Below are 15,070 nucleotides of genomic sequence, written 5' to 3' on the forward strand. Positions count from 1 at the left end.
GAACTTTCTGTCTCTGCTTCTTTTTAATCGTGACATACAAAAATAATTATTCTAGTACAAGGGAACATATCCCCGTATGTGTAACTTGCGTCTCGCCATCTGAACGCCTACCGCCCCTCCATCGTATCTTCGCCGCGAGGGCGTCATCATGTACAGCGTCGAGTTTCCGCAAGCAGAAAAACTCCCCATCATGTCGGAACCATTTATGCAACGTGTCGTTTACCCATTTTATGCGTTGAGCTTAGCAGCAGCGTTGGAGAACGTTCCACTTCCTCGGCTGCTGAAAATACCCATGATGCCGAATCCAACATAGAACAGCGCAAGGGGATACGCAACGAGTCCTCGCATGCGCTTCATCTGTCCCACGGCGCAGAACATCCCGCTCGCGCTGTAAGTGCACCAGAGAATAGCCGCCGTGGTCGCGACAATGCCAACGGGTGTATCCATCCTCATCACGATGCCGAACAAGCTCGTCGCCACGAGCGGTAGCAGGCAGTATCCGAGAACGCTCGCGCTGCGGGGGTATGTCAGTGTCGCGGAGAAGTGGCCGCCCTGCTGACCGTCGTGTTGTTGCTGAGGCGCGGATGGATCGCTGCTGTATTGGGGATAGCTGTTGACTTGGGGATCGCTGGCGTCGGAGGGCGACATAAGGGAGAGGATCAGGTGGAGGGATATGGAACCTAGGGCGGCGAGGCCGTAGATGTAGCCGAAGTGGACTTGGCCTGAGAAGAGGAGGATGAAGCCGAAGAGGAGGAAGAAGATGAGGGGGCCCGCGAGGTCGGAATCGTCCATGATATGCGAGTCGATACGTCGGAAGGGATTCAACACAGCGAGCGTCTAGAACAAATCAGCACCACCACCCAATCAATTGAGAAGAAAACTTACCTTTGCCTGGATATGTCCAAAGTTAACGCCCAGCTCCTCCAGCAGAGGCGGTTCACCATCATACCCTTCCGACGAGAAAGCCGCAACCCAACCAGTCCTCAACCCGCCCTGCTCGCCCATCCTTCCACTGACGCCCTGCGCACCAAAAGCGGGAGCCGCAAAGTTCTGCGCTGGGGCTCCGACGCCATAGCCGCCCTGGTTGCCGTATCCGTAGCCTGCGGCTGCTGCTTGCTGGGGTGTCGAGGAGCCTGGGTTTGTGTACTGGGAGGGGAAGAACTGCAGGTTCTGCGCGGCGTTGGGGCCGCCGGCGGCGGGGTATTGCGGTTGTTGCGATGAGTAGTAGTTTGACATTATGATGGTGTTGCGCAGGGAAGGGGGGGACTGAGGGTTAGGTAGTTGTAGGGAGGCTTTTGGGAGAGGCGGTCTTGAGGACAGTTTGGAGGTGAGAGCTTGGATGAGGCTGGTGCCTTGACGCGGGAGCCTGATGTGGCGGTGCGGCATTTAGCCACGAGAGAAATCGGTACCCGATGTTTTGGAGAAAACACACCAAAAGTCTAAGTACATGAGTTTTTGCCGCGTTGAAGAAGCCAGAGTTTGGACTCTGATGCTTGTGTTTTGAACCTGACACCTTCTCTAGTATTATAAGTGGGTAGAAAAACAATTATTAGGAAGACTTTCAGGCTTGAGTCATCCTTAAAATGCGTTGCGAGGGTACTGATGCCTTTTACTGATTCCTTGAACTTGGAAAGAGTCAGTTCTAAGGCGGTAAGTGAGAATTGCCTAATCTGGCATCGGGTAAGACTTCATTGCCAAATTTTATTGAGGACACATTATCATGGTCAGTTGTGAGGAAACCATCGTAATGAAGTTCAAATTACATTGAATTTATCATCTCAAATGTATGTTTGGCGGAAACATCGAGTCGATGAGCTACTAAAATATTCACTAATATTTTCGCAACTGCCACGCCTACATCCCAACGAAGTCATTTCTGCCTCACGGTAATGTTTTTGCTGATACAAGTGGACCTCAGAAATGCTATCGCTGGGAAAGAAGAAGAGGCGGCCTTTTTCCGTTACGTGCATCAGCCTCAACAGGTCAATAAAACACGTCACGGTGGATTGCCCATTTAAAGGTTTTGGACAGACGCGGAACAGGCCGTGTTGAAGATTCCAGAAGCAGCGCTGGACGTTGTGAGATCATATTCGTTTATCGATTATCCCAGGTGGATGGTTCAGCCAATGGGGGATTTTCTGTCTGTCGCGTTTTGAAGGGGGAATGGAAACAGTGCAGTGTTTTCAATGGAAGCCTCCAAGCTCCACGTGTCTGTGCGATTTTGGATCGGAGTTGGGATCACGCACGGCACAGTCGCCATCAAGATCTGTCTCCCGTTATGGAGCTTATTCCACGATGCCGGTAGCGGGAGGGGCTGCTGTGTCTGCTGGGGGCGGAACGGCGTGAGACATCCATTGTCAGAAATGCACTAGTGAACCTTATTAAGCGCGCCGTTGCATCGCGGCAGAGCTAGCAGCCTGTGGGGGTTCCTAAACGACCGACTTCGTACTTCGTCAAAAAATCACTGTTCTGCAACCAGATTGAATTACAAAAAATATACTCAAGTAACTCTTCTATACTGCAGGGAGTTGGAATGGCTGACCAAATGAATCGATGAATAAATCTTCAGAAAGCACGATAGACGTGTTTCACGGGCCTGGTTCAATTGAGCTGCCAATCCCCACGCCACAATCCCAAACTCAAGGAGGCATCTCAGTGGGATTGAAAGCGATGTAATTTGTCAACAGAGCTACCTCAATATTAGGGGTTGATCTCACAAAAGGAGAAGTCCTTAATGCCAGTAGTCCAACGACCCGTGGCTTGATTGACCGTGGAAATCGTTGTCGCTCACGGGGAACAGCTTCCAATCAAATTCTCTGTATCTCAGGTACTTCAAGTGCAATACGTCATGCACTTTGTTCACAAGAGCGACACAGTGTTGAAATATCAGTGTTGGGTGACAATATACATTATTGGCACGGTATTGACTGACTTCATTTGGTTCAGGGTCCAGAGGCCCCTATCGGGCGTCGATAACTGCTGTTAGTTTGCTTTCGCTCAGCCAATGAGGCCTGTTTGTTTGGTTCGGTGACTGTGTCGCCCAAACGAAACAACGGCACCAGATGTGTCGTCCGCAAGGGGACAAAAACATGAGCCGCTTTGAGATTAGGTGTTGTAACCAATCCCCTAGCTTCCGTTCCGCCCTGTCGCGTTAGCGTAAAGCTGTGGCTTGCTTGAGCCAAGTTCATTTTCTCATTCATAAGTTACAGATCAAAGAATGAAGAGGTTCACCTGCCCATCGGGCGCACCGGCAACTCCGACATCTGTCACCGCAAGTTTCTTGCGACCGCAGCAGCGGTTGTAACTCAACGTGGCTTACCATAGCTCAAGCTTAGCTGCGTGCCTTTGCTCTGGGATCGGGAACCGTGTTGCAGCTGGGTCCCAACAACCCCCTGTCACCCATGCCGGCAATCAAACGGATGACGCACTGGCAGCGCCCCAGCTCTTCACAACGGAGCTAGGGCTGAATCTGGGACACAACGCAGCCGTTTCTTTGGCTCTCCCCGTGTCTCTTCCAGCTGGGAGGTTGCTGTCGGGGTTTTCCGGTTCAGAAAAGGCCGACACTAATTGACTCCGCCTCCTGCTATTGTACGTTTGAGGTCAAGAAATATGCCAACTCCTTTCGCTGGAGAGCGGAATAGCCCCTGTCAATAGACGCCACATTTCTCCCCAACGTTTTGAGAGAGGTAGTTAAGTGGACGGCTTGAACAGATGTCAGGGTTTGCGGAGCAGAATAGGTACATCGATCCATACTTCTCAGAGCAATGAGGGGAGCTGTAGCTCCCCCACCCCCACCATGGAGATCCCATTCAGCCCAAAGTTAGGGGAGCTCTGACGGCGTGCCTGGCGATCAAACTGATCGCCGCTCAACTGAGCAGCCTTTACAAACAACGTTAGCCTCCTGTGCCAAGGAACCCCCGATTGGCCCAGGATACTGGCTAGCAGAAGAGAGGAGTAAGCCTACCCATCAAGCTCTCCGTCAGCCGATCTGGCTGGTCTTCAGAGTGAGCGGGAATCGCTCTGCATAGAGCTATCATCCCTGCACTTCAGCATCATGGCTTGACTGTCACTCATGGTTTAGTCAAAAGGCCGAAAATTCATGGCCAAACATGCCGCTTCAGTAAACGTGGCTTGCCAGTTAAGCAAGTTATCAGGGTATTGCATCAGCCAAAAAAAGAAGTGTGCGGCTGGCGATACTCAAGCCATGCGCCCCCATCATAGCCAGCAGAGAAACATGGTGGCGGCCAAAGCGGGAATAAGCAATTTGCGACGGGCCATTCGCTCTGGGCAGAAGTTTTGGAGCAATAAACGGCCTGGCCAACATACCGAATGACGACGGCGATGAGCTTATTTCTTTGTACCATATCAAATGTCATGGTACCGATAATTCGCAGGTTTGGCATGCGAGAAGCAAGAGTTCCTCTGCCGTCACTTGCTGCTTTCGCCCGTCGCATACGATACTGTCCTGTCTCTCTGACGCTTGTTTTCTCATATATCATATACAACTAGCTACTACTGAACGACAACTAAGCTCAACTGATTGTACAACTTTGTGGCTTCCACCATGCCCCTCTATAGGCCCAACATGAACACTGTGTTGAATCCCCATGAACGTCCGACTGAAGCTATTGCCCACGAGCGTTGGTCGACACCGCCCATGACGTCTCGTATGTCAGGAGCACACACTGACATGCGCGTAGAATGCCCATGGAAGACGGGTGGAAGCAAGTTTCCCCCCGTCAGCCCTGACAACACCCCTGCCCTCATGTGCCATTTATGCAGACCAAACTTGCGCCTGGCTGCCGAATAAAGAAAGTTTGGATTTCGCATTGCGGTGAAGAACATCGCTAATGATCTAGACCAGAGAACAGACCTACATAAACCCTGCACTGAGAAGTTGTGGAGGGCATGAAATCAACTTAGCTCATGAGAGCTCTTTGTTGGCGTTCGTTTACGAAAATAGCATGCAGCAGTGGTAAATATGACCGAAAAGGCTTGAAATGATCGGGATTGACAGAAAACCCAACCGGGCTTTGTCCTTGATATAAAAGCCCGCTGCTCTCTCTTCGAAAGAGTTCAATAGGACTCTTACCTTTACCTAATTTCACACAGTTTGCAAAGTCTCTCGCCCACCAAGGTCTACATTGATTACTCTACTTAAATTACCCCATTTAAACTCCTCAGCTGCTCGAACAATGGCTTCCCGACCTCCCACTCCCAACACAGAGCCCACCGGCCCTGTGTATGCCTCAGGCAAATGCGACTGCGGATACACCAACATGAACAGCGCAACATCCTGCCAACGTAAGAAGAAGGATGGAAAGCTTTGTGGTTTGTCATTGCCTGGAAGAGACCAGAATCACGGGCAGGGTAATTCATGACATCAACATCCTCAGAATAGTAACGGTCCAACTAACGATGCTACAGGTGGCCTCGCTGCCGGCCCAGTCGCCTCCTCAGGCCCTGTCGTCTCAACAGATGCTTCCACCGCAGATTTCAACAATGGTCTCGACACAGGTTTTGCTACTCTGGTCGTGGTTGTCGTCGTAATTCTAGTTGCTGGCTTCGTCGCCGGTTCCGCTACGGACGAGGCAGCAACTTGAACCATGAGCGTTATGTATGATGCCAAGCTGATTCATATCCGGAGAAACTAGAGGAGAAAGGGTGAGGGGGAGGAAGATAGAGAGGGAAGGAGGGGCAGATACCAAGAATGCCTTTCATTAGCCGATCCGCTGAAGTTCAATCACGACACCGATTTGCACAGACTTTAAATTCATCAATAGAGGGAGTTCACTTTTTCGACCAATAAGCAAGCACACAGTATCATATCTCAATGAATCGGAAGATATATAATCCGGATCGATTTGGCGATGCTCATCCTGGTATGGTTTTTCTTATCTACCTTATCGTAAATCATCTGTTAAATTCATCTCACTTCACCAATCACCTCATCTTAGCTAGTTCAAGATGCTTAGCCTTCGTAGAATATCATTGTATTTGTGGGGAAAACCTTCAGGCAAAAACCCCTCTTAACCAAACTAAAATTTCCTCAATCATAATTATCTCAAGCCTTTCCAATCTTTTCCATGTGTCGTTCGACATTCTTGGAATTCCAGGTGGCGAATTCGTGCCAGAACTCCTTGAAGCCTTTCTCCTTGAGAGCCACCCCTATGTAGTAAGACCAATAAGCCTTATCCTCCTTCGTCCACAGCTTATTACATATATCGGCCGACTCCATCAAATCGTTCGTGCGCACCTTTGTTCCGATCCAGTCCCTGGGGACAAAACCAGCATGACTCCAGGACCTGATACCTACCAGACCCTCGTTGTTGACCGTGAATGCAAGTGGCTGGATGTTGTTGAAGGCAAACGCGAGCTCAGAGCAGTCGAGACCAATTTCTGAACAATTTTCGCGCAGCTTCTCGGGTTTATAGTCCATGTCGCTAGCTAATCCAACCTCTCGCGTCAACATATGGTCATTTAGAATGCCACCGTCGATAGCAGTGATAGCGCTGCCGCGGAATTTGGACAATTCCAGGCAGGCGTCAGCAATCTGTGCCACCCAAAGTGACCTGGTATCGTGATCATCAGTCTCGAGCCAGGCGTACAGCAATTCGCGACCCGACGGGAATGAGCTGCAGACCAGATAATATCTGTCACTGTGGACTCCGTGGTAGTAGACCTTTGGGACCTTGAACGAAAGGTCCATCTCGGCGAGCTTTTCCAGAGTAATGTGCTCGGGGGTTCCTATGTTGGGATTAATCGTCAGATAGGCGTGGCCAACCTGAAAATTGCCTGCGAGTGTATATATGGGTCCACAGGACAGTTCGACGATGGGGCAAGAATCAGAGAGAGGCCGGGTCGAGGGCTTTGGGCTCGGGGCCTCGGAGATGGTAAAGAAGGCGCCTTTGCCATCATCCCAGCATGGGCCATCTGGCTTAGAAGCATGGCGAGAAATGACAACCTGACCGGTCATCCAGGAGTTGTCGTCAATCTCCTCAATAGGGAACTCGTTCTTGTTGGTCTTTTCAGCCATGATGGGAAAAGATGAGGAACTCTGTTGTGAAGTAGGTGATAGCTTGAAACGTTGAATGCAAGTGAATGAGGGCGATGTGAAGCTTGCGGTTGGCTGATGGTAGCAGTTAAGAGATTTTGAAACACGATTAACCTGGGGTATTTATAAGCAAAGCAGCGACACCGGCGATTCCGATGACTTCGCTGTGCGGTCCTCTTGTACTGCTGCCTACGACCTCTATTAATGGTACAAGCCACTCATATTGTCGAGCTCTTAGCGCATCTCGGACTTGCCGGAAGAACACCATCTTCATTTCCCACGAGACGGTATGGTTCGAGCAAACATGATACTCTTTGTTGGCCACAGCCCGTGATGGCGTTGGTAAGACGTCGCCACCTTGCTTGTTAGTGGAAAGACAGAGGGGTCGATGCGCGATGGTGACAAAGGCAAGTTTGTTCCTTCAATCAGCCCCGAAAAGAAGTATTCCCAGAAGGGATGGTCATGAATCACAGTGATTCCTGTTCTCTCTTTGTCCTCGAGACTATTCGGAATTCCGATGGTGAGATTTGAGGTTTCAGTGTTGATCTGGTATGTCCAGGCGTTGTTTGCTACTTGGCTCGACGTCCATGCAGCCAGGACTGGCAAGTGAAAGAATCGAACGCATGCACAAACAACTGGGAACAAACCTCGCTGATCTCCGAGACCTGAAGTTGTGGGTGAAGAGTAAGGGAAGGGAATACGGACCTACTAACATGAATGGGCTTTCAAGTGTCTCAATTCCGCCTGATGTAGCTCAGGTTCCAAGACCCAAAGACCCGGGACGTGCAGGGAGAGCTGGTCCAACACCAGGCGTCATCGGTTAGTCGCATCTGTCCCTGAGTGTCATGAGGACCTATATTTGCATCAGCAAGTGTCACAAGATTGATGTCCGTTCCACAACGTCATTAGCAAGGCAGAGGAAGCTGAGCATTTGGCCTTGGTTAGCTGAGCACGTCGCTGCCTGACTAATATAACTTATTCGGCATGTCGCTCACTGTTGCCCTGGACTGAGGACTGACTCTTGGATCCTATTGTCCTCCTTACCTCAATCTATCTGATTGAAAGCCTGGGTACCGTCAACTACCAGATTCAATCTAGCGCGATGGCCACTCTACCTGGCATTTCTGCCTCTTTGTCTCTGAGAAACGCTTCTCCCGTGTGACTATGTGCTTCGCTCTGCCTTCCCGGTCAACGGAAGCCTAGAGTCTACCGAAACGCGCAACATGCTCACTTGACATTCTCCCGACTCAGCAGCCGTGAGACTCGATAGCAGCGGTCCGCTAACATTGAAAACGGTGTCTTTTAACAACATTAAAAAGCAGAGCGAATTATATTACAAGCTACATCGAAGCGAGTATGAGATCTTAGTTTTGAGAGAGATTCAAATACTAGGCTAAGATGAAACAGCTGAGGCGAGGACCATCATATTAAGAGGCTCGATCTTAAGATGGGACGCGATAAGATAAGATAAGAGATAAGAGATCACGTATCATCCTTAGGTGAACTGAAGAAATACAAGAGGCAGTCTATGGGGAACATTTCCTTAAACACGCATAAGTTAAATCAACGATAGAGTTGAATTTCTATTTTATGCGACTGGCTTTCTTTTCTTTGGAATAGCTATCCTGAACTGCGTTATATGTTGGTAGATAGCTTGTGGAATTAGTGGAGGTGCGCTATAAGTGCCCTGTAATTACAGGAGCCCTTAGCTCTCGAAGGCGAAGAAGCGACTGTTGGTGGGGTTGGAGTTGGTGCTGTGAATTTTACAGGATGCCTATTCTTCTCGGAGATGCAAGGCTTTCTTCCCAGTGGCTCTGTTAGTATTCCAGAGAGATCAAGGAGGGCGCCATAAGAGCTCAGACGAAAGTTTTGTTGTCTGTTGTTGGTAACGTGTTGCACTCCATCACTCATCAAATCAGATATTTAATAACATAATTTCAAGGAAACCCGATAATCATCTTAATTTGGCAACACCAGTAACCCAGCCATATTTCCTACACAAGATCACTGCTGGCGCTTAACACCCATAGCACCTGCAGCCTGTGCACTTTGCACAAATTGTTTAAAGCACCCGGCAAGATTATCATAACTCTTCAACATTTCTTCCATCCTTTGATTAAGCTCTTCTGCCTCCGGTGGCCACGACTCCTTATCTGGATCAAAATTCTCAGGCAAGAGTTTCCCTGCCTCTTTAAGCCCAGCCATGAGAGCTTGAAGCTCAGAGGCACTCATTTCAAGCTGATAATGTGTTAGAATATGCTTTTTGTTCCTGGACGATGATCATGTTACCTGTGCCATCCTTACATAGTTTGCAGTGTATCGCATTGGTTCAAATGCGGGGGTTTCCTGAAGGGCTTGGTTGAACTCGTTTGCTACAGAGGTTCCTCGACTTGATTTCTTTGAGCTAGACATGGTTGTGATTGAATAGAGGGCTGAGTTGAATACAGAGACCTGTATGGCGAGATTGTTGCGAAATTGAGTTGTTTGATGAAAATAGTTTTCACGTTCAAGGTTGCCTAACCCCGCCATTCACCATTGATGTCAGCCCTACGAGGCTGATTTAGTTGGCGCCTCTTGGACAGTTAGTACCTAGGTAACATCTTGATTAAATTAATGGGCTTGGATGAATGATGAATTTATAACTTCAACGTCTCCTCAAATGTTATCCTTAGAAGTATTAACTCAGAAGTAGTGAGGTGTTTTTGCCAGCAATAATTCCAGAGTCTTAGCACGTGACTCTTGAAATTAAACCTTTCAATTGACCGTGGCCTGATGAAACCTTCAGAGGACACAAGCAGGCATTCTAACTTAGATCATAAGGCGTCTTCCAAGAAACACCAACCAATCGATTCGAAAGTTGCTTCAGTCCTTACGAAAAATGCTTTGTTGACTTTGTGCCGGCCTTGATCTGTCGATATCTTGAGTTGTAAAATGGACAAATACTACGGTAGCTTCGAGGGACCTGCTCAGTTAAAAAATATGTTTACCTATATGTCACGTGATTTCTTGAGTCAAATTCCAGGGGCGCATCTTATCCCGTTTCATGAGGGATTACAAGACCTGCAGAGAAGCTCCTCAACATGCGATCTGTGTCGAGGTATTTATCATACAATAACACCTACTTTGAGTAAACTTAATCAGTTCGAACAGACATCCGCTTGCTCATCAGATGTAATGTCGTACGATTTTGCACTATATGGTCAAAAGAATAAGTAAGGGATGCAGGTTGTGGCTTATAAGGAAGATGAGTTCAGCATACATGCTCTCCTGGGAGCGATTGGCTTTGCTGTTGATCAAGGTGAGTATGATGAGTGATATGGCATTTAACCTTTCATTGACTCATGAAAGATTATATAGAACACCGTATCAGATGTGCTTAAGAGACGAAAGATTCCACCATCACTACAATCGGAAGATGGCCATTAGAGTGGACATCTCACCATGGACATCGACATGTGTCTCAACTATTCCCAACAAGATCACTAAAATACGACGAAACGATAAAAAAGGCCACTCTCTGCACCTATGAACCTGCAGATACAAAGTAAGCTGCTCTCAGTCATTGATGGGGGTCGGTCCAGCCTCTTACACTGAACACCAATACATCCCATCAGTTGTTTAGCGCCATTTCAATCGACGGTTTTCCAAGAGGTTTCCGGGATGCGTTTAGGCTGGCACAGAAACTGGAAATGCCATAACTGTAGATTGACAGTCTCTGCATTATTCAGGATTCTAATGATGCTTGGGTTCGTAGGTCAGCTCGAATGTGTGACGTCTATGGAAACGCGTATCTCACGATAGTGGCTAACAGGTCCAAAAATAGTTCCGAGAAATCGTAAGCATAATGAACACGGCATTCGCGAAATTTCAAGTGTAGTCTTGGCTGCATGTTGGCCTTCTGGCGGTTGGAACACTGGGAATTGTTTCTTTGTACACGTCCCCTCCATTAGTATGTGGCGGCTGACCATCCACATCATCGGACAATGTTCTAACAAAGGAATTCCGTGTTTGCCAGATTTGTGGCCCCTTACATGATTTGATTTGGTCCTGTTCTGGTAAATACGTGTTGTGCGATGCATGACAAGAGGAACAGCCTGGTCGTGAACAGATGAACTGGATTGTGGCAGTCGGCAGTGTGGGCCCAAGCATTATTGATGTACAGAGTGTGACTCACGCCGAATGAAATCTGAATACTTCCTGCCTTCCAAATTGCAACTTAATGTTCTAATAACACCCTGTAAACGAAAAAGAACGTCCTTCTAAACTAAGAAAAACAGGAAATCTCAGAAAGATACAATTATTGACAAGGTATGTGGCGAGAAGGCAATATAAAAACACAGAGGTTTAGTTTGGACAGTTGGACAGGTTATTTACACTAGTGGATAAAGAGTTCTACCCCCTCTTTTCACTCTGAAATTAAACCATATTCTTTTTGCTCCAGGTTGTTTATCGAGACCTATCATTAACATGTCAGGTTACTGAAACTGGTTCTACGATCGAATCCAGATATCATCATCCGTCTGGTTCGTGATGTTATTTTGGCATCTTAACTCCGGGCCTCGTTGTTGTACAGCTAGGGCTATACGCTCTGCCTCTTGAATACCAGCAGCATCCTTGATATCTTCCATCGTTGATATAATCCGATACCGTAAAGCGTCATTGGCATTATGTGTTGTTCCGGCGATATAGAGTGGCCATAAAAGATGCACAGCATGAGCAGCCCGCAGGTCGCTCGATTTACCTGTCTCATCAAAGGCATGCAAGATATATGAAATGCTGCAGCATATATCACTAGAGGTGTCTTTTATGACTATAGTTGAAGTCTGGAGTAGGTCTCTGTATGATGTAGAGAAAGATGGCGAATACGGGATGGGGAAGTATTTCGATAAGGTTTCAACGAGTGCTTGACGTACAATAATACGCACACAGCGCTGCAAGTTCCACGTGTTGGCAATCTCCACGCTGGAATATATGTCATGTCGTCCCATGAACACTTCCGCTTCATCGAGATCCATTGACTTGGTTCGGATCTTGTACCCATATTCGGTTAGGAGTGTTTGGGCCCAGTCCTTGAGATTTGCATCGATCGACAATAGTCTTGAAACGTGGGAAGACAAAGTCCCTTCGTCCGTGATGTCTTCCTCGGCTGAGGGTAAAGCGGCGCATACGCTGACAATAATGTCTGCTAGCCGAGCCGCAGGGGCTTCTTGTGCTGTTTCATTGCTGCGAGCCTCGGCCATAAAGTCTATGAGGACTTTTGGTACCGGCAGCCTTCGCTGAAGGCAGTTGATAAGCTATTGAAAAGTCAGAAGATTAACCGAAATGTGTTTTCTGAGGTTCTCTTACGATTTCAGAGCGCAAGCTGTGAAAAATGCTCCGGCCGATCCTGTTGCGCAGCTGGCCTGCTCCTCGGAGCTGTAGCAATGCCAAGGCACCATCTACATGTCTACTCCACGGACTCAAACCTCCATCAGAATTGAACGCGACAGTCTGTTTCAAGTTATTAATTGGCCTGAGTTGTCCTGGAAGGGATAGAAGGCTTACTTCGTATAACGCTAGAAGCATTACAGCGACTAACATTTGGTCGGACGATGCTTCACTGGGGTCCATGAGTGCAGCGCATATATCGCGAAGTGCGTGAGAAAACGACTGTCTGGCTAAATTGATGAGCGTGGGCGCGTTCCTTAGATACGCTAGACCGGCCAGTCCGACAGCGTTGATGAGGTTAGCCAAGTATCCAGGTTCTATCGCTCGTTTGTGAATGATGCCGTGACAGTCGGGATGAGTAGGGGACCGCCCAGACTCAGGCAGAACATAGTGGTGAAAAAAGAAATGTAAGGCTTGGTCTTCCGGCGTAACCTCAAGTCTGAACCACGGATAATGGCTGGAGATATCTTGCGAATGGTGGACTTTGGCCTGTTGGGATAGCCTAGGTCTTACCAAAACATCCTGGTTGCCATTAGGTAATTTTAGGGTTGAAAAGACTGACACCTTGCCCAAAGTTTCGGCAGTTTGATCTCTAAAGATAACAGACTCCTCCACTCGATACCCAGCACATCTGGAACCGGCCCTGCGACATTGACGACATGCAGGTCTCGACAAGTCACACTTCGCCCCCAGATCTGTTAACACGCTAGGATCTCTTGGGATAGGACGACTGGGATACATACCTTTCTCCTCTTGACTCGACATTCCGAGCAGGCTCTGCTGGGCTTACCGCAATAGACCATGTTGCTCACCCCTTCATTTGTGAAACGTCATGATTTCGAGTCGTTGTTCTAGTAGCGTCGTAATTATGTGATGCCCGTAGTCTTGCATGCTTTGTAATCTTCTATACTGAACCAGGACTAGCCTCGAAATTGTGTCGAGCTGGTTACTGAATACGGAATAGCCAAGTCCGCCTTTAACGCATCCGCAAGTCCACACCGCGCCATCTAACGTGATAGTAGAAAAAAGAATCATTTCTAACAAGAATTCAGACCACTGACGAGTAAATGGCTTGTATGTCTACGTAGATGCCCTAGTATTTGTAATCGTTCCAGAGATCTCGTCGGAAATCCACGTCATCGAGGTGTATTCCTCTTTTGTCTAGGTGGACATCATTCACAGTAGAGGTCTGTTGAGTCCAAGTATTTAAACCATGTCAGTTCTCCTTCAATAATACGTTTTCAGAAAATCCTAAAAATTATCACTTGTGATTTAAATCACTCGTTGCTCCATCACTTCATTTGCCCCAAAACTTTACCTTTTGCTTCCCGATCATGTCCCAGACTATTGCATTTGTCACTGGCGCAACTGGCAATCAGGGCGGCGCCACTGCTCGAGAACTCCTAAACGCTGGCGTCAAAGTTCATGCACTTGTTAGAGACCCTTCATTCAAGTCCGCGATCGAGCTCCAGCGTCTCGGAGCGCAGTTGTTCCCCGGCAGCTTCGATGACATATCCTCACTCAAGGCTGCGGTCAAAGGAGCCACTGCCGTATTTCTCAACGTATTGCCGGTGTTGTCTGACACCAACCTGGAGGTAGTTCATGCAAAGAATATCATCGACGCTGCTGCTGAGTCCGGAACAGTCACCAGCATAGTCTATTCCAGCGTCACGATGACTGGAAGACATGAAGAGTTTCCGAACTGGGGACCAGACTACCCCATGGCGTGGTACTGGCTGAGCAAAGCCCAGATCGAGTCTATGGTACGAGAATCTGCCATTAAATACTGGACGATTCTGCGGCCGGCTTTTCTCATGAACAACTATCATCAACCAACGGCATCTTACATGTTTCCCGAATTAGGCCAGAGACGAGCCTTTCTGTCTGCATATAAGCCCGAGACTGCGATGACAGTGGTTGATCCAAGCGACGTTGGCAAATTTGCGGCAGCAGCAATTACTGAACCACTGTCTTACAACAAGCATGAGATAGATTTGGGTGTCGAGTCTCTTACGCCGGCTCAGATTGTGCAGGAGTTGAGCCGAGTCAGCGGGGTAGAAATTGGGCTTGAGTTCTATGATGAGCAGGAAGCGAAAGATGCTGCATTGAGCAACCCGAAGATCCATGCCGAGTTGTGGGCGAATGAAGTTGGATATCAAGTCGACTTTGAGGAGTTGGAGAAATATCCGATCCGCCTGACCAAATTCTCGGACTATCTTGAGAAGCATAGAGACGAGGTCATGCAGACGTTTGCTTGATCGTGGGCTTTACCTGTACTTGTCTTTATACCAAGGGTAGTAGGTAGATGTATTATTTTGAACTTGAGATAGACGGAATTTATGATTTACCAGGCCGAGAGGAGAACAAGAAATTGCCACTCGTAACAATTTAATCATCCTCGAGTAAGAGAATGATAGGAATAACCGAGGAGGAAAAACCGTAGTTTGTGGGGAAGATCTCAGTTTAGCTCGAGGCTACTGAGGGGAATCCTGGGAACTCGGGGATCCTGGCGCCCCGAAAGCCCGTAACCCTTGTCTTTGATGCAACCATAAAGACCAGCTCCGCCCCCACAGACCAATCTTATCAAGG

The 15,070-nt window shown here is 48.1% G+C and overlaps 6 protein-coding genes across 6 annotated transcripts; 2 read left to right on the forward strand and 4 right to left on the reverse strand.

Annotated features, from left to right (window-relative positions):
* Positions 1 to 228: 228 nt before the first annotated feature.
* On the reverse strand, positions 229 to 1,236 carry FMAN_09479 (uncharacterized protein; the record flags this gene model as incomplete). The annotated part of the gene is made up of 2 exons (XM_041830328.1): positions 229 to 837; positions 886 to 1,236. 2 exons carry the CDS (start codon positions 1,234 to 1,236, stop codon positions 229 to 231), a joined length of 960 nt encoding a protein of 319 aa, XP_041681002.1.
* Positions 1,237 to 5,195: 3,959 nt separating this feature from the next.
* On the forward strand, positions 5,196 to 5,603 carry FMAN_09480 (uncharacterized protein; the record flags this gene model as incomplete). Its single annotated transcript, XM_041830329.1, has 2 exons — positions 5,196 to 5,370; positions 5,428 to 5,603. The coding sequence occupies 2 exons, from the start codon at positions 5,196 to 5,198 to the stop codon at positions 5,601 to 5,603; spliced, it is 351 nt and encodes a 116-aa protein (XP_041681003.1).
* A 461-nt stretch (positions 5,604 to 6,064) lies between these two features.
* Positions 6,065 to 7,036, reverse strand: FMAN_09481 (uncharacterized protein; the record flags this gene model as incomplete). The annotated part of the gene is made up of 1 exon (XM_041830330.1): positions 6,065 to 7,036. The coding sequence occupies one exon, from the start codon at positions 7,034 to 7,036 to the stop codon at positions 6,065 to 6,067; it is 972 nt and encodes a 323-aa protein (XP_041681004.1).
* Positions 7,037 to 9,058: 2,022 nt separating this feature from the next.
* FMAN_09482 (uncharacterized protein) lies at positions 9,059 to 9,466 on the reverse strand (the record flags this gene model as incomplete). The annotated part of the gene is made up of 2 exons (XM_041830332.1): positions 9,059 to 9,292; positions 9,344 to 9,466. The coding sequence occupies 2 exons, from the start codon at positions 9,464 to 9,466 to the stop codon at positions 9,059 to 9,061; spliced, it is 357 nt and encodes a 118-aa protein (XP_041681005.1).
* A 2,078-nt stretch (positions 9,467 to 11,544) lies between these two features.
* Positions 11,545 to 13,246, reverse strand: FMAN_09483 (uncharacterized protein; the record flags this gene model as incomplete). The annotated part of the gene is made up of 4 exons (XM_041830333.1): positions 11,545 to 12,348; positions 12,401 to 12,544; positions 12,599 to 13,176; positions 13,225 to 13,246. The coding sequence occupies 4 exons, from the start codon at positions 13,244 to 13,246 to the stop codon at positions 11,545 to 11,547; spliced, it is 1,548 nt and encodes a 515-aa protein (XP_041681006.1).
* Positions 13,247 to 13,815: 569 nt separating this feature from the next.
* On the forward strand, positions 13,816 to 14,739 carry FMAN_09484 (uncharacterized protein; the record flags this gene model as incomplete). The annotated part of the gene is made up of 1 exon (XM_041830334.1): positions 13,816 to 14,739. The coding sequence occupies one exon, from the start codon at positions 13,816 to 13,818 to the stop codon at positions 14,737 to 14,739; it is 924 nt and encodes a 307-aa protein (XP_041681007.1).
* Between the last annotated feature and the right edge of the window lie 331 nt (positions 14,740 to 15,070).

The sequence above is a fragment of the Fusarium mangiferae genome, assembly GCF_900044065.1.
Source record: "Fusarium mangiferae strain MRC7560 genome assembly, contig: FMAN_scaffold004, whole genome shotgun sequence".
In the NCBI taxonomy this organism is placed as follows: domain Eukaryota; kingdom Fungi; phylum Ascomycota; class Sordariomycetes; order Hypocreales; family Nectriaceae; genus Fusarium; species Fusarium mangiferae.